This window comes from Mirounga angustirostris, unplaced genomic scaffold (genome assembly GCF_029215605.1).
Source record: "Mirounga angustirostris isolate CCGP_5_RB_7025 unplaced genomic scaffold, mMirAng1.0.hap1 SCAF_9, whole genome shotgun sequence".
In the NCBI taxonomy this organism is placed as follows: Eukaryota; Metazoa; Chordata; class Mammalia; order Carnivora; family Phocidae; genus Mirounga; species Mirounga angustirostris.
Window position 1 is genome coordinate 142,008,254 of NW_026991717.1, and position 18,196 is coordinate 142,026,449.

Genomic DNA, 18,196 nt, shown 5'->3' on the forward strand with positions numbered 1-18,196 from the left:
CATAATTTTCTGCTCTTGCCTTTAGTATCAGTTTCCACTCCCACCAGCAGTGCCTAAGAGTTCCCTTTGCTCCACATCCTCAGCAGTGCGTGGTGTGTCAAATTTTTTCATTTTTGCCAGTCTGGTGACTGTTACATGGTGACTCAGTCTAGTGTTGGTTTGCATTTGCAATAACAGATGAGTTTAAGCATGTGTTCTTATATTTATTGCCACTGTGAGGGGCCTATTCTAATGTCTTGCCCAAATGCCTAGTAGATTATCTTATTAAATTGTAAACATTCTTTACGTAGTATGGATATGAATCCTTTATCCCTTATATCTTCTCCCAGTTTGAGATTTGTACTGTCACCCTCTTTTTTTTTTTTTTTTTTTTGGAGAGATAGAGCACTCATGGGCAAGAGGGAAGGGGGGGAAGGGCAGAGGGAGAGGGAGAGAAAGAATCTGAAGCAGACTCCACGCCCAGTGTGGAGCCCAATGCAGGGCTCGATCTCACCACCCTGAGATCATGACCTGAGCAGAAATCAAGAGTCAGACACTTAACCAACTGAGCCAACTCAGGCACCCCTTTATTTTTTTATTTTTATTTTTATTTTTATTTTATTTATTTTTTTTTTTTTAAAGATTTTATTTATTTATTTGAGACAGAGAGAATGAGAGACAGAGAGCATGAGAGGGAGGAGGGTCAGAGGGAGAAGCAGACTCCCTGCCGAGCAGAGAGCCCGATGCGGGACTCGATCCCGGGACTCCAGGATCATGACCTGAGCCGAAGGCAGTCGCTTAACCAACTGAGCCACCCAGGCGCCCTATTTTTTTATTTTTAAGTCAAGTCTACACCCAACATGGGGCTCGAACCTACAACTCTCATGCTCCATTGACTGAGCCCGTCACGTGCCCCTGACTGTCACCCTTTTGATGGTGTTTTCGAAAAAAGAGATTGTTATAGGGTGGAGGAGGGCTTTTTTTAAACTGTATATCCCTTTGCACCTTGTAAATTGTGCACCAAGTGCATCTATTACCCAAAAAAATGAGTATAATTTGAATTAAAAGAAAAGAGCTTAATCTTGGGGTGCTTGGGTGGCTCTGTCGGTTAAGCGTCCAACTCTTGGTTTCAGCTCAGGTCGTGATCTCTGGGACGTGAGATGGAACCCCATATCAGACTCCACGCTCAGTGGGGAGTCTGCTTGAAGATTCTCTCCCTCTGCCCCTCCACCAACTCTCTCTCTTGTTCTCTCTCGCTCTCTCTCAAACGAAATACATAAATCTTGAAAGAGCTTAGTCTCTATCACTCTACCCTCATTAATTTTCATAAGTTATTGTGCCCTAAATTATATCACTCATGAATTCTTTTATGTGTGTCCTGTGACACTTGACTGAGAACTGTGTTCAGAGCGATATCCCCAGTGCTTGAAACACCGCTTTACTCAAAGTGGGTGTGAGGTCCTCACTCTGTAGGGGAGCAACAGAGGACAGACAGGAGGCAAAGGAGGGAGGACTGCCATTAGGGGCGAATGTGGCTTTTCATGGGGGTCCACTGGTTCCAAGGGTGGCATAGGAACCAAAGTAATGGAAGAAGTACTCTTTCCTCAAATAGAGCTTAGGTTGCTTCTGGAAAAGTTATTATTAGTATTGGGAGGTGTGCTTACTTCTGTTGGTCAGCCCTAAAGTAGTGGCCGATGCAAGTCTCAGGAGAGGTCCTGGGTCTTCATCACCCAGTCTCCCCGGCACTCCCTCACCCTTTTATTGCCCACCTGTCTTTGCAGCCAGCATGGTGTCTGAGCCACTGGCCTGGGACCTAGAGCACTTCTTTCTTTCTTTCTTTCTTTCTTTCTTTCTTTCTTTCTTTCTTTCTTTCTTTCTTTCTTTCTTTCTTTCTTTCTTTCTTTTTTTAAAGATTTTATCCATCCATTTGACAGAGAGAGACACAGCGAGAGAGGAAACACAAGCAGGGGGAGTGGGAGAGGGAGAAGCAGGCTCCCCGCTGAGGAGGGAGCCAGGTGCGGGGCTCGATCCCAGGACCTGGGATCATGACCTGAGCTGAAGGCAGACACTTAACGACTGAGCCACCCAGGCGCCCCTAGAGCACTGCTTTCTGCCCTGGGAGCTTGAGCAAGCTTCTTGCCCTTCCACAGTCTCCATGTCCCTGAAAGCAAAACGGAGGCCGCGATGCGAACACCAACAGCTTACCTCGTATTGCTATACCTCTCACCAAGAGCATTTGTATCCATTACCTCTCATAATGAGGTACCCTGTGAGGCAGGTGAGATTGGATGAGGAAACCTGGAAGGAGTGAGCCTCCAACTCTCGGCCACATATGGCCTAAGAAGCCTTGTCTCCAGGGTTCATCCTGGGGAGAACCGAGAAGTGCGGCTGCCTGGGAAGGTGAACTCTGCACATGTGGGCTGGCTGCTCCCTGGGCACTTCCTCTGTGGATCCCCACAGCAACTGTGAGTGACGGGTACTAGTATTCCCTTGTGACTGGTGAAGAAACTGGCCTTGAAAGATGTGAAGTGATTTGCCCAAGGTCACCCAGCATTCAAGGTCATGAGCCAGGGCTCAAATCCAAGGTTCAAACTCCAGAGCCCGCGCTTCTCTCCCATCCCTGTTGTCTCTGTAGACCTCTGCGTGCATTCAACAGTGGGCTTCCCCAGCTCGGAGCAGAGTGGCCAAGGGAGAGGGCCTGCTACAGAGCCGCACTGTCAGGGTCTAGAAGGTCACCCAGCAGAACGTCCTATACATATGCTTCTAAATCTAGATCCAGATCTAGAAGTTCACCCAGCAGAACGTCCTATACATATGCTTCTAAATCTAGATCCAGACCGACAATCTCCAGCACATCAGAAAATAGAACATTTCCATAGCCTGGGACCATTAAGTGCAGGGGCAACCGGCCCTTTCTATCTCCAGGTCCCCTAAGGCCATCCCAGTGTTGCAGTGCATTATGGGAACTGATAAAAGGGTAACTATTGACCAAAGCTGAATTTTTCAGAATAGTGTGCTTAGGAAGGCTGGGAAGTCTGTGTTCCATCTCAGAAGCAGTCCATCCACAATTACCTTGAAAGGATGCAGTACTTAGAAGAGAGAAGGGTGGTCACTGTCAGATCTGTGCTTTCTTTCTTTCTTTTTTAAGATTTATTTATTTATTTATTTATTTGACAGAGAGAGACACAGTGAGAGAGGGAACACAAGCAGGGGGAGTGGGAGAAGGAGAAGCAGGCTTCCCACAGAGCAGGGAGCCCAATGCGGGGCTCGATCCCAGGACTCTGGGATCATGACCTGAGCCGAAGGCAGACGCTTAATGAGTGAGCCACCCAGGCGCCCCTGTGCTGACTTTCTAAATGGACACTCTGCTGAGCTAAGCACAAGGGGCTAGAAAGCCCTTCCCCTTAACCAGAATGAAAGGGATCCATCACTCTCAGACACTTGGAGGGCAGAGCACAGCTTTGGAGTACGATCCTGGCTCTCCTCTTGGTTATGACAATGTTGGACAAGTTACAGTCCCCCTCTCTAAACCCTGGTCTCCCACCACCCAAGCCCAGCGACATGCATGTTGACTCCCTCACAGGGCTGTTGGAGAGTTTGTAGTCTAGGTGCCTGGTGCAGTGCCAGGTAAATAAATGTACTGTGACCTCAGGCAGTAAAAATCAAGGATGCTGGGAGTGGGGGAGAGCTCACTGGAGGCCAATCTGGGAAGGCTCCATGGAAGAGGTGAGATGACAAGGGAGGATTCAGGGCGACTAGGAAGCTGCTCCAGGCCGGAGAACAGCAGGAACACAGTGTCAGACATGAGAATTCCTAAGCTGACTGCTGGACCCTCCCTGAGGGCAGTAATGGCCCCATTGGGGTGAAGAAGGGGACCAGAGTAGTGAATTAGAACAGCAGCATGTCTGCTCGGACCTCCAGCATGTTGGGGAACAGCCTGGAGGGTGGCTCTGAAATGGACTTCATATTTCCCAGAGCCTCCAAGCGTCTCTGGCCTACTTGACCTACACTAGGCCGGGCCCCTCCTCTTCCCCTGCCTCTAGGCACAACGACCTCAGGTGTCCCAGATTATTACACTCCTCTTCTCTGTGACTTTGTTTATTCTCAGTGCTCAGCTCTGGGTCAGCTCCCAAGCCCCCCTCCCCCCACACACACATACACACACACGGAGGGACAGCTCCTGGCCCCAGCACCTCCCACACTCTAGCAGAGAGGTTGTGGCTGTGAGCACTGTGGTGTGGTGGCCAGGCTGCAGCAGGCCTTGCCAGCCCTGTCCAAACTAGATGTGGTGCAGAGAGCACAGGCCTGGGGGTCAGATCTCACCCCTGCACATGACAGAATTGGTTTAGGAATGCACTGGGCTGCAAGTAACAGACAACCCAAACTGTCACGGCTTCAACAAATGGGTGCTTATGTTTCCTGCATAAGGCCACTATTGCCCTCTGTGAGGGTCCAGCAGGCAGCTTAGGAATCTCACGTCTCAGACGGTGTTCCTGCCCTTCTCTGGCCCTGAACATCTTCCCAGTCCCCCTGACTCTTCCCTGTCATTACACAGTCTGGAGGAGAGTGTCTCAGGGCCAGGGCAGGTACTCAGAGATTCTTTCTTTCTGGTGCACACAGTAGCTACGGAGCAAGGACACAGCTCTGGGGTTCGGTAGAGCTGGGCCCCTTTCCGGCTCTGCTGCTAACTAGCTGTGCAGCTGCAGGCAAGTCACTTCACCTCTTGGAGGCTCTGCTCCTTTTCTGCCCACCCCCCTACCCCGCAACAAGGGTAGGACTGGATTATCCTCAGCTCTCACGTCTCAGGATGAGCTTCCTTCCTGACATGTGAGTGAGCTCTACCTATGCGCACACACAGCTTTGTAGATTTACTCATGTCTTTTAGCTTAAGGAAACGAAGTTAGAGCCCATTCTAATATGAAGATAGAGAATAAGGAACATGAAAAAGGACAGAAGAAGGCATTCCGGGACTGACTTCCAGATCCAGATCTCACCCTTCCATTCCTTCCAGCCCATGGATCCGTACATAACAATGCTTTGTTTTTTCTTTTCTCCCCCACCACTGCCTCCATTTTTTTTTTTTTTGCATGTATCATGCATACTTTGCCTCCCATTTTCCCATTTCCAGGTCTTTATAGTACAGTGATGTCATCTGACATGAGGGAACTGAAAAGCTCAAAGTGAGGAGGGCATGTGATGTGATGAGCACTGGGTGTTATACGCAACTAATGAATCATTGGACATTATATCAAAAACTAATGATGTAATATATGTTGGGTAATTGAATTTAAATTTTAAAAAATGGAAAAAATAAACATATATAATATATACAAAGGAAAAGTTCAAAGTGTTTCTTTAATTCCAGCCTTTATGAAAACCAAAAGCATCTTGAGTTAAATAGTGTCAGCTTCATTTCCTATCTTTTGGCATTCCTGATTCATTATTTAAGGTGTGGCTTGGTGAGAAAAGTGTTCAATTGGAAACCTCATCCCCCAGCTACTTCTTTGGCCAATGTGGAATGTTCTGAATTGTCTAAACCCTGTCTCTCAGCTCCTACCCAAGGCTGAAACCCTTTTGTGTGTCCTCCAGGTGTTTTCACAGCTGATCTAGTTGACATTCATCAGGATGCAGAACTGAGTGCCACACGGTGTCTGAGCCTGGCCTGGCTCCTGCCTACCGCACCAACCTAACCTCTCGCCTCTCATTCTTGACATTGACCCAACTCCACTATGTTGTTCCTCATCTCTGAGCCCCTGTACAGGCTGCCCTTCTGCTTGGAATGCCTTTCCAGTGACCCACCAAACCCATGCATATCCTATAGTTAACCCAAGCCCATGACCACCAACAGGAGCTCTTTCTGCCCTTCTCATAACATCAGGCCCAACCATATGATTTCACTTCAACTCAATATATTTACTATTATTAGGTCTCACAACTAACACATTAACTATATATTAATGATGATGAGATATTGCTCGAGAAAGCACATTTCAAGGTCACCACACTCCCATTGTTCAAAAAGGCCTACGATACGGCATAATTCTTTTCATTGTCTCATAAGTATTCTTTTTTGTAGGTTTTTTCTAAGCCTTCTACCACTCCAGCTTAGCACCTACTCCTAAACTAGGAGGATGCTGACCACCCACGGGCATTATCCCCCTAAACCCCTTAGAAGTCCCACTACTCAACACCTCCGTACTTTTAGCTTCCGGAGTATCGATCACGAGCATATCACTATCCTCCCCTGGCTACCTCTACTCACACTTTCAGTATAAATAAACATCTTTTTCCCAAGAAGCTTCCCTGACCCAACCCCCCAAATTGGGCTAAATGCCCTACTGGAGCTCCAACAATCTTGTGCTTACCCACATTTCAGATGAAATGTATGAAGCACACAAATTTAAGTAATGAGAATTTAATCATGTCTCCTTGGCCAAAGAGGGAGAGAGAGAGTAACATTTTTTCTTTTAAAGATTTTATTTATTTATTTGACAGAGAGAAAGAGAGGAATCACAAGTAAGAAGAGTGGCAGGGAGCGGCAGAGGGAGAAGCAGGCTACCGACTGAGCAAGGAGCCCGATGTGGGACTCGATCCCAGGACCCTGAGATCATGACCTGAGCCGAACGCAGACGCCTAACGACTGAGCCACCCAGGCGCCCCTAACATTTTATTTTTATTATTATTTTTAAGATGTATTTATTTGAGAGAGAGAGAGAAGACAGCGCAGGAATGGGGGTGGAGGGGCAGAGGGAGAAGGGGAAGCAGACTCTCCGCTGAGCAGGGAATCCGACCTGGGGCCTGATCCCAGATCTCTGGGATCACGACCTGAACCAAAGGCAGACGCTTAACTAACTGAGCCATCCAGGCGCCCCGAGAGAATAACATTTTAAACAAGGTTACCCTTGGCCCAGTGAACACTAGCCTGAGAGGGTGAGATGGAAGCCCCAATGCATCTTAGTCCTCACGTGTTTTTATGGTGGGAACGTCTGCCCTCTCTGGGTATGATGCTGGTGTTTAAAGACATATTTTTCTCACAGAGCAGGAAATGTCCCAGACATAGCAGAGACGGTTCACATGCTGGGGGACGAAAAAAGGAAGAAAGAAAAACAAGGCATACCCACTACAAGAACTTATCTGTTAGGGAAGTTTTAGGACATGGGTTCAAATCCTAGCTCTGCAGCTAACCAACTTGGGTACTTGAGTCAAGTCACTGTAATCTGTTGGCAGGTGTGTCTGCCCGTCTTTATAGGGTTACCCTGAGCGGCACCCGCCTGGCTCAGTCCGTAGAGCATGAGACTCCTGATTTTGGAGAGTTCAAGCCCCACATTTTGGCGTAGAGCTTACTTAAAAAAAAAAAAAATTAAAAAAATATATAGGGTTACCCCGAGGCTTAAATGAGGTAACAAATGTAATGTGCCCATAAGGTAGACAATAACAGTTCGTGTTACTTCAGCCAATACCCCTCTGCTTCCTCAGAACCTCGAACCAATGGATTCCATCCACCGCAGGCCAGGGGCTGCGCAGGACCACCAGGCACATGAAGAGGCGAGGCGGCATGCCAGTAGCATTTCCGATGTTCCAGGCTGTAAGTGTCGCCGAGCTTCGGCCCGGGCTGGGACCCAGGGGTGCTTCCAGCCCTTCAGCAGCCACTCGCTGGCATTTAGGAACTGGTCCCTGGGGGCTTCTAGGGCTTCGCCTCGCTCCCTCTCCGACCCCCAGTATAGCAGTCTTCCTTCCGGATGGCATTAAGCTGGGTCCGGGTCCATCTCGCTCCTGCCCGCGAGCTCCTCGCGGGTGCCGAGCCCAGCCCGCGGCTACCCAGAGCTGGAGGCAGGAAGGGTGACTGAATCCTCGACTCCCGAGTCACCGTGAATCATGCAGGAGCCCGGCTCCTCCCCGCAGCCCCTGCCCTGTAACTGCTGCCGCGGCTCGATTCCGTGCCTCGCTGTCCCGCTCAACCCCGCACACGGTAGGCGCTCCACTAACACTGTAAATGCCACCCAGCAGTCGCACTCAGGCCATCCCCAGGGCCACGCGCCGACTCTTTCGGGGGCGCCGGCCGCCCCTTCGGCGCCCAGAGCGCCGCCTCCTCCACTAGGGACAGGACCAAGTCGCCCCTAGCAACAGCAGCCGGGCAGGCTTCCTCGGGCCGCGCTGATTGGCCGAGCGCCGGGAGGCGGCGGTGCCGTCACTTCCGGCCTCCGGAGGCAGCAGAGGAAGCCGAGGGGCGGCCATCTTGGGTCCGTGAGGCTCCGAGGCACCGGGAGCGGCGGCGGCCACCGGGTGGAGGCTGAGGCGGCAAGCGAACCGGAGGGAGCAGAGTAGCCGGGCGCCGGCGCCGCTTCCGCAGCCCCCTCCATGGTCTGCGCCCGCAGCCCGCGGCGGCCTGTCTTACACTCCACCTTGCCCACATCCTCCTCGTCCTCCTCTTCGGGGGCAGCCGGCGGCGCTGTGTGGAGGCCCCGGCGCTGAAATCCGCGGTGCGACGGGCGAGGGCGGCCGAGGAGGCGAAGGGGTTTGAGCCCGCGGGGCGCCCTGAGGCGCGGGGACGCCGGCGGGCCGACTCGCAGCCCGCCGCCGCCGCCGGCCCGGCCCCGCCACCGCCGCCCGCGGGGCTCCTCGGCGCGGCCGCCGGGCCCGGGGGAGCATGAGCCCCGGGACCCGCCGAGGGACGGCCCGGGCCCGGCCCGGGATCTAGACGGCCGTGGGGGAGGGGAGCCGCCCTGCGCGGCGCCGCTCCGGAACCGCGGGGCACTCGAGGACGCGGTCGCCGGCCCCCCAAGGCCGTGCTGTTTTGTTTCAGCCTCGCATTGTGCAGAAGTGAAGTGAAGTAAAATGTCCACTAGGACCCCGCTGCCAACGGTGAATGAAAGAGACACTGAGAACGTAAGTGACCGCGGCGCCCTCGGGATCTGCCCGGGCCCGGTGCCCCGCGCTGCCCGCCGGAGCACGACAGCGGCGGGTGCTGGCGGGGTCCCCCGCCGGAGCGCGCTGGCGGCGGTGGGCAGGCGGCAGGCGCCGCAGGGCCGCCGGTCCGGACCGTTTCCGGGAGGCGGCAGCCGTGCGGGCTGGGGCGGTGCGCTTGTGTTTACGCCGGAGTCTCGTTTGCTAGGAGAGCCGGTGAGCTGCGGCCGGCCGGCCGGGGTCCTGAGATGCCGGGGGGCCGCGCAGTGCGCGCGCGAGGGTGTTCCGGTTCCCCGCCTGTGTGCTGCTGCTTTTAGGGAAGCCCTCCCTGGGGTTTGGGCACGCAGCTCCGGGAGGCTGCCGGGTTGAAGCGGGTTCGTGGCGCTGATGAGGAGTGAGTGGGTGGGTCGCGTGGAATGTCCTTTATGCCCGGTTTTTAAAAACTGTCTGGAACTAAGTTTGGTGACCGTGACTGCAGCTGAGTGGCCACTGAGGAGCCGTGGAGGGCCCCTTGGAAGGAACTGCAAAGCTAGTCAGAAGAGAGGTTTTGGAGAGAGTACAGACTGCATTAGGGAGTAGCTTTCTTTCCGTACAGACCTGTTTCGAAGGGTCGGTTACGCGTTTTTTCAAAGGAAGGCGTGTAGGAAGGCTGCCCTGCCGCTCACCGCCTGGCTCGGGGACACCCGCTCCGGGCTTACTTTTACCTCCTTCCTAAAAACAGCTTGGCTCAAACGAGCCTTAGGTCCCTGCTGGCACTCGCATCCTATGATTCTGTAAAAGGAACCTTTGATTCTGTTCATGCAGACCTTTTACAAAGGCCAGGAACATCATTTTTAGGGAATGACAGCTGGTAGTGGAAATTCCTTTGGGCAGATGTTGACTCTGTCCGAGCGCTTTCTGAACTCTTCTCTTGCACCGGCTTCAGAACTGTTCCAGCCTAGCTGGGAATTATCTTCTGTAAAACATCTAGCAAATAGCTTGTGAAGAAACTTCACTGGCCTCTCATTATATGTGTTATGAGGTAATTCCTGGCAAGAAAATGCCATCACTTAGGAAAAGCTTTCTTGCTCTGCCTGTTTCCATGCTTTCAACAATGTCCTGAAACTGTGGCCTCGTGGTATCAAATGCCTGCATTTTAATCTTCAAAATGCCACTTGCTTGCTGGATAACAGGGTATTTAATCTGTGTATGTAAACTTTGGTCTAAAGCATTCCTGTAGTGTATTAGCGTATAGTATTTAAGGCTCTTTAACCTGGTAAGGGAGTAGTACAGTGGCATATGTTCCTTTACCTGAGATGGATTAGGAAGTTCCATAAAGAGGGAATAATAGAGAACCACAGACTAGGTGAGTCAGGGAATCCATTTTCTTATAGACCCTTGGAAGAACCTATTTCTGACTTGACCATTTTCCTCCTCCCTGACAACGCTGTAGAGTGGAGTAAGCAAAAAACTGAGTTGATTAGCTTTGATCGTTGACTTTCACCCAGAGAAGCAAAATCTTACATTGACCCAAAAGCGGGAGCTCCATACTTTCTAAATGAACTGAAGCCAAAAACAGATTTGTAATAATGAAGGATTTACACTAAATGAGTCTTTTTACTTTGATCTCTGATGAATTTGTTGAATTATGTTTTAATCTTTTTGTGTGTTGTTAGAAACTACTAACTTTATCCTTTAAAAACAATATAGGAGTGGCGCCTGGGTGGCTCAGTCGGTTAAGCGCCCGCCTTTTGCCCAGGTCATGATCCCAGGGTCCTGGGATCAAGCCCCGCATCGGGCTCCCTGCTCGGTGGGGAGCCTGCTTCTCCCTCTCCCTCTGCCCCTCCACCCCACTGTGTTCTTTCTCGATCACTCTTCTCTCTCTCTCTCAAATAAATAAATAAAATAAAAAATAAAAACAATGTAGGATATGGAGTGTGCCTTTATTCTTGTGGAATGTATTTAAATTTGAATTTTTGACAATGTTAAAATCAGAGGTTTGGGGGCGCCTGGGTGGCTCAGATGGTTGAGCGTCTGCCTTCGGCTCAGGTCATGATCCTGGAGTCCTTGGATCGAGTCCCGCATTGGGCTCCCTGCTCGGCGAGCAGCTTGCTTCTCCCTCTAACCCTCCCCCCTCTCATGTACTCTCTCTCTCTCTCATTCTCGCTCTCTCAAATAAATAAATAAATCTTAAAAAAAAAAAAATCAGAGATTTGGGGGCGCCTGGGTGGCTCAGATGGTTGAGCGTCTGCCTTTGGCTCAGGTCATGATCCCAGGGTCCTGGTATTGGCCCTGCTTCGGGCTCCCTGCTCGGCGGGGGGCCTGCTTCTCCCCTTCCCTCTGCTTCTCCCCCTGCTCATATTCTCTCTCTCTCTCTCTCTGTCTCGAATGAATAAATTTAAAAAAACTTAAAAAAAAAAATCAGAGGTTTGTAGCACATCATTGCATTAATTCACCATGCCCTGTTCCATTTTTAAATTTGAATTAGAACGTTCTGGGAGTAGTTGTGTGTCTTTGACAGTGTGGTGTCCTTGTGTCAGTGTTACAAGTCTGCCATATGCCATTTACCTGCCATTACTGAACTGCTTGGTGAGGATACAAGAATGAATGGGAGCTCTCAGTTTCTGGAGCAGCTCTTTTGTTAAAGTCAGGTTTATTGAGATAGAACATTTACTCTTTTTAAGTGTAGGCTTGATGAGTTGTGACAAATGTATAGTTATGTAACCACCATCTCAGTCAAGATATAGAATATTTTCATTGCCCAGAAAGGTGCTTACCTTGTGGCCCTTTACAGTCAGTCCCCTCTCTATTTCCCCAGCCCTTGGCAACCTCTGATCTATCTCTATGGTTTTATCTCTTCTAGAATGTCATATAAATGGAATCTGTATTCATGTTTGTGTATCAGTAATTCATTCCTTTTTATTTCTGAGTGGTAGTTCATTGTTTGGATGTACAATTTTTTTTTTAAAGTTTTAATTCCAGTTAGCATACAGTGTTGTATTAGTTTCAGGTGTACAGTACAGTGATTCAGCACTTCCATACATTATCCAGTTAAATTAGAACAATTTTTAATCCATCCACCATTGATGGACATTTTGGCAATTATGACTAGAAGATTTGTCTTTCCATTTTGTAAAACGACTTTCCATTTTGCTTATCCTGGGAATCTTATTTATGTATTTATGTATTTATTTATTTGGTAGGCTCCACGCTCAGTGTGGAGCCCAGGGTGGGACTTGAACTCATGACCCTGAGATCAAGAGTCAGACGCTTAACAGACTGGGCCACCCAGATGCCCCTCCTGGGAATCTTAATTAATTAATTAATTTATTTATTTTATTTATTTATTTGAGAGACAGAGAGCATGAGAGGGAAGAGGGTCAGAGGGAGAAGCAGACTCCCTGCCGAGCAGGGAGCCCAATGCGGGACTCGATCCCGGGACTCCAGGATCATGACCTGAGCCGAAGTCAGTCGCTTAACCAACTGAGCCACCCAGGCGCCCCTGGGAATCTTAATTTAAATTGGGTATAACTGTGATAGGAATGTTGCTTATAGATCAAGAATAATAAGAGGCAGGTAATTTGCAACAAGTATATTGTCTTCATCCTAGTACACTACTCTGTTTTCTTTTGTTTCATTTACAGATGTGAATGTACACCTTTAGCTGATGGGTATATACAAGATAATACTGTTTGGGGTGCCTGGATGAGTGTCCGACTTGATTTTGGCTCAGGTCATGAGATTGAGCCCTGTGTTGGGCTCAGCACTCAACGGGGAGTCTGCTGGAGATTCTTTCCCCTCCTCCCTCTCCCTCCTCCTCTGCTCTTCCACCCCACCTCCACACACTCTCTCTCTCTCTCTCTCTCTCAAATAAATAAATAAAAATCGTTTTAAATAAAAAGATAACACTGTTATCAAATCATTTTAAAACTCAAAAGGACTAATCAAATAATCTGACCTAATGGGGATACTGAGGCTCAAGAAGTGACAGGAGCTGCTTGTGACAAAACTATTTAGTAGCAGCGCCTCTACTAGGCTCCAGATCTCTGGTTCAGTCCCCTCTGCTTTTTTTGTGTACCAAGCTGTTCCTCAAAAGCTTATGTACTGGGGTGCTTGGGTGACTCAGTCGGTTAAATGTCTGTCTTTGGCTCAGGTCATGATCCCAGGGTCCTGGGATGGAGTCCCAGTCCCACGTTGGGCTTCCTGCTCAGCGGGGAGTCTGCTTCTCCCTCTGCCCCTCCCCCTTGCTCATGCTTTCTCTCTCAAATAAATAAATAATCCAAAAAAAAAAAAGCTTATGTACTAATTATTCAACGAGAGAGATATAGTTGTACCAAAACACAGTGTGTAATTAAAATAAGACTTAAATATTTTATTATGGAAAATTTCAAACAAATAAGTAGGGAGAATTGAGTAAGTTTTTATCCATGGTTCTCAGCCAGGAATGATTTTGCCCCCCAGTGGACATTTGATGATGTCTAGAGACATTTTTGATTGTCACAACTCAAGAGAGTTTACTGACTAGGAATGCTGCTAAACATTTTACAATACACAAGACATCACCCCTTCCTCCCCCAACAACAAAATAAAATATCTGGCCAAAAATGTCAATAGTGCCAGAATTGAGAAACCCTGTTATATAGTTAGCCCTCCATGTACTCAACAGCTCAGTGGCCAGTCTTATTTCATTTGGTTTCTCCCCAAGAAACAAATTCAGTACATCATATCATTTCATCTCTAAAGCTTTTAGAAGCTTTAGATAAAGCTTCTATTTTTATAAAAATTGTAATCATAATCCTTTTATCATAATTTCTTTCTTTTTTTTTTTAAAGATTTTATTTATTTGAGAGAGAGAATGAGAGAGAGAGAGAGAGAGCACATGAGAGAGGGGAGGGTCAGAGGGAGAAGCAGGCTCCCTGCCGAGCAGGGAGCCCAATGCGGGACTCGATCCAGGGACTCCAGGATCATGACCCGAGCCGAAGGCAGTCGCCTAACCAACTGAGCCACCCAGGCGCCCTATCATAATTTCTTAATATCAAATATCCAGTCAGCCTTCAAATTTCTTCAGTTGTCTACATTTTAATTTTTTTAATTAAAAGAAAAGATTTTATTTATTTGATAGAGAGCGCACGCAGGGAGAGAGGCAGAGGGAGAAGAGGGCTAAGCAGGCGCTCACTGAGCAGGGAGCCCGACAAGGGGCTCAGATCCCAGGACCCTGGGATCATGACCTAAGCTGAAGGCAGACGCTTAACAGACTGAGCTGACGTAGGTGCAACACTTATCTACCTTTTCAACACTTTGTTCAAACTGGAATCTCTTGGGTCCATATGTTACAGTTAACTAATATGTGAAATTAGATGCATTTTGAAGGCAACAAAGTTTATGTTTTAGTTTATGTTCTGCAGTTGACTTGTATAGAGCCATGGTCAAATCCTGTTTGGACACTGATAAAATTAGAAATGCAGTTTTCACTTAAATTATAAAACATATCACACTTTGTAAGCCTGGATTGTTTGACAAAGTACCAGAGGCCCCGGGGCTTTGACAATTATTTAACAGCTCCTGGTGGGTGTGCAGCATGTACTTACTTATTATTACTGTGGACAAGCCATCAGAATTTCTTATCTCTGTGGTGGTCTTGTTTAGTCAGCTATAGGTTATATGAGACTATTATTAACCTATTCAAGTTTGAGTGCGTACTTTGTGTATGACACTGTGCTAGATGCCACAGAGGATATACCCAGGAACTGTATTGCACCTGCTCTTTAGGATTTCTCAATCCTTGCAGAACAAAGCACCCTAAACTCTGTGAAACTAGTCTAATAAACTCTGAAACTGGAGCAAGCATCAGTATCACCTGAAGGGTTTATTAAAGCTCTGATTGTTGGGCCCTACCCCCAGACCTTGATTCTACAGTTAGCATTTCTAACAAGTCTCTAGGTGATGTTAATGTGGCAGGTCCAGAAACCACATTTTAATCACTGCATTTGTATTCAGTGAAATCTTGCCAACTAAACTATATTCCTTTAGATTGTATTGTGACTATAGAAGAGAGATTTCTGGTAGATTAAATAAGATTTTCAAGTTCCATGAGTTTTTAAAGTTGGTTCTTAGTAAGAAAGTGTGGTTATGGAGTATAAAAATAGTTACTATTTGTTGATCACTTACTGTATATCAGACAACAGTACTAAGTACTTTATATAGTATTTCATTTAAAATATATAGTATGGGGCGCCTGGGTGGCTCAGTGGGTTATACATTTGCCTTGGGCTCAGGTCATGATCCCAGGGTCCTGGGATTGAGCCCCGCATCGGGCTCTCCCCTCAGCGGGAGGCCTGCTTCTCCCTCTCCCACTCCTCCTGCTTGTGTTCCCTCTCTCGCTGTCTCTCTCTCTGTCAAATAAATAAAGTCTTTATAAAATATATAGTATGATTTCTTTTAATCTGCCTTTGAACTTCCAAGCACAGCTATCTATTGAATAAAGCTGTCTGAGCCTTTTTTAAAAAGTTGATCTCCGGGCGCCTGGGTGGCTCAGTCGTTAAGCGTCTGCCTTCAGCTCAGGTCATGATCCCAGGGTCCTGGGATCGAGTCCCGCATCGGGCTCCCTGCTTGGCAGGAAGCCTGCTTCTCCCTCTCCCACTCCCCCTACTTGTGTTCCTGCTCTCGCTATCTCTCTGTTAAATAAATAAATAAAATCTTAAAAAAAAAAAAAAGCCGATCTTTTTTTTTTTTTAAGATTTTATTTATTTGGCAGAGAGAGCGCGCACAAGCGGGGAGTGGCAGACAGAGGGAGAAGCAGACTCCCTGCTGAGCAAGGAGCCCACCGTGGGATTCTATCCCAAAAGTTGATCGCTGAGAATAAAATTTTTTTTTTAAAGATTTTATTTATTTATTTGAGAAAGAGAGAATGAGAGACAGAGAGCATGAGAGGGAAGAGGGTCAGAGGGAGAAGCAGACTCCCTGCCGAGCAGGGAGCCCGATGTGGAACTCGATCCCGGGACTCCAGGATGACCTGAGCCGAAGGCAGTCACTTAACCAACTGAGCCACCCAGGCGCCCCATGAGAATAAATATTTTTTTTTTTAAAGATTTTATTTATTTATTTATTAGAGAGCGAGAGAGAGAGAAACAGCATGAGAGGGGAGAGGGTCAGAGGGAGAAGCAGGCTTCCCTCAGAGCAGGGAGCCCGATGTGGGACTCGATCCCAGGACCCTGGGATCATGACCTGAGCCGAAGGCAGTCGCCCAACCAACTGAGCCACCCAGGCGCCCGAGAATAAATATTTTTTATGTCAAAGCGTTTTGAGAAAAGATCTTATAGACTTCAATTTGAGGGTTATTTTTTAGTTTTTGTTCAGTATGTAAATTAGGTGAAAGTGGAAATTTGCAATGAGTAGAATATAGGTCACTTTGATTATTTATGTAGTACATGATTATTTACATTGTAATTACTTGTAAGAGATTTATACACAGTTTAATGTCAATTAAGGTTAATCTGTTATCTTTAATTTCAAAGAGGGTTGTTCTGGATTCTAAATAAGATATGGCCAAATGTTATCCCTGGAATTTCTTTTCAACCTGGAAGTAAGTCAGGGAATGCAGCCCCCTCTGATCACCGCTGGGAGGACTAAAGCAGAACACCCTGTCTCAGTGTATGTGGGGGCCAGTGGCCATGTGGAGGGGCTGGAAGAAGGAAAAAAAAGAAAACTGTTGTCTCACTTCCATTTTGTTTTATTTTTATATATTTTTAAATATTTTTTAAAAGATTTTATTATTTATTTGAGATAGAGAGTGTGTGCAAGTGGGGAGAGGAGCAGAGGGAGAGGGACAAGTAGACTCTGTGCTTATTGTGAAGCCCAGTGCAGAGCTCAGTCCCACGACCCTGAGATCATGACCCGAACCCAAACCAAGAGTCGGACACTCAACTGACTGAGCCACCCAGGGACCCCAATACATTTCTTTCTTTCTTTTTTTTTTTTTAAGTAAACTCTGCCCCCAACGTGGGGCTTGAACTCCCTACCCTGGAATCAAGAGTTGCATTCTCTACGGCTGAGCTAGCCAGGCACCCCATCTCCCCTCCACTTTAAACTTTCGAATTAAACCTGAAGGAGAGAACAGATTTCTTCCCTGGGACTATCCCAGCTTTAATGTTGTCTTATACAAGAATTTAAAGTATGTGCTTGGGGGCCTCTGGGTGGCTCAGTCATTGAGCCTCTGCCTTCGTTGAGCCTCTGCCTTTGTTGAGCGTCTGCCTTCAGCTCAGGTCATGATCCCAGGGTCCTGGGATTGAGCCCCACATCGGGCTCCCTGCTCAGCGGGAAGCCTGCTTCTCCCTTTCCCACTCCCCCTGCTTGTGTTCCCTCTCTCACTGTGTCTCTCTCTGTCAAATAAGTAAATAAAATCTTAAAAAAAAAAAATGTGCTTGGAGTTGGTCTGCAAGTGGTAATAAGGAATTTGTGCTAATCCATATGCACCTGCTTGTACAGTAATTGGGAGGGCAGAAGTTGGCACTGGAAACAAGGATTTTTTTTTTTTTTTTGAGTGTAACTTTTTCTTCAAGGTATAGAGTTTTTCAGCACTGCATTCTAACCACCTGAGCTGTTCAGCTGTGGTTAGTCTTATGTAATCTTACGTAGACTAGATAAGGCATTGTGTAAGTGGGTTACACAGAATCTTGGTTCAGAGTTGAAACTTGAACAGAGCAGGAGGTGTTTTGTTTGTATTTGTTGCTAATAGTTAGGCAGTTGCATTTGGGTGGATGTTCAATATTGGGGAGTTTGTATTATGGACATTTTACATGAAAATGTGTATTGGTAGAATTTAGTATAAAATTTGAATAAGCTAAGCCCAAAGGTTTTATTCTAGAATTTTAGATAACCCCATTCTTTATGCAGTAAATACCTTTATGACTTCATTGACTACAATAGCAGATTCTAGCATGAGAATCCTGGAGAGGAGTCTACCTAGAACCATTCCCTAACTCAGCCTTCTGCTCTGAGAATTGCCATTCTTTATCCAGAAGAATAATTTAACCCAGGGCAATCAACTTTCTTTTTGAAGGCATTTGAGGTGTTTTTGATGGCATTCTGTTCATATACTATCTCCATCTTTCCTTTTCTTTCCTCCCTTGCTAGCCCTTTTCTATTCCTAGTCCCTCCTTGGTACCCATAGGCATGTATTAGCTCTATTAGTGGAATGGACTAAAGGATCTTCTTTTCTTCTCTCAAAAGAAGGTTGCCATCTAGACGTTAAAGATATTTAATGATAAAGAACTTTCCACATACCATGGTAATGTATTCCAGGTTTTTTTTTTTTTTTTTTTTTCATTTCTAATAA

The 18,196-nt window shown here is 47.4% G+C and overlaps 1 protein-coding gene across 8 annotated transcripts in view; it reads left to right on the forward strand.

Moving 5' to 3' along the window:
• Window positions 1-6,854: 6,854 nt before the first annotated feature.
• MARK3 (microtubule affinity regulating kinase 3) overlaps window positions 6,855-18,196 on the forward strand; it is a 122,373-nt gene continuing 111,031 nt past the window's right edge. For 5 of the 8 annotated variants that reach the window (XM_045901576.3, XM_045901577.3, XM_045901581.3 and 2 more), the window contains exon 1: window positions 8,188-8,865. In XM_045901576.3, the coding sequence (XP_045757532.1) occupies window positions 8,815-8,865 (51 nt within the window). In that variant the 5' untranslated portion in view covers window positions 8,188-8,814. Of the gene's footprint in view, window positions 7,565-8,187; window positions 8,866-18,196 lie in introns of those variants that run through there. The other 3 variants (XM_045901575.3, XM_045901580.3, XM_064571642.1) reach the window with 2 other exon arrangements.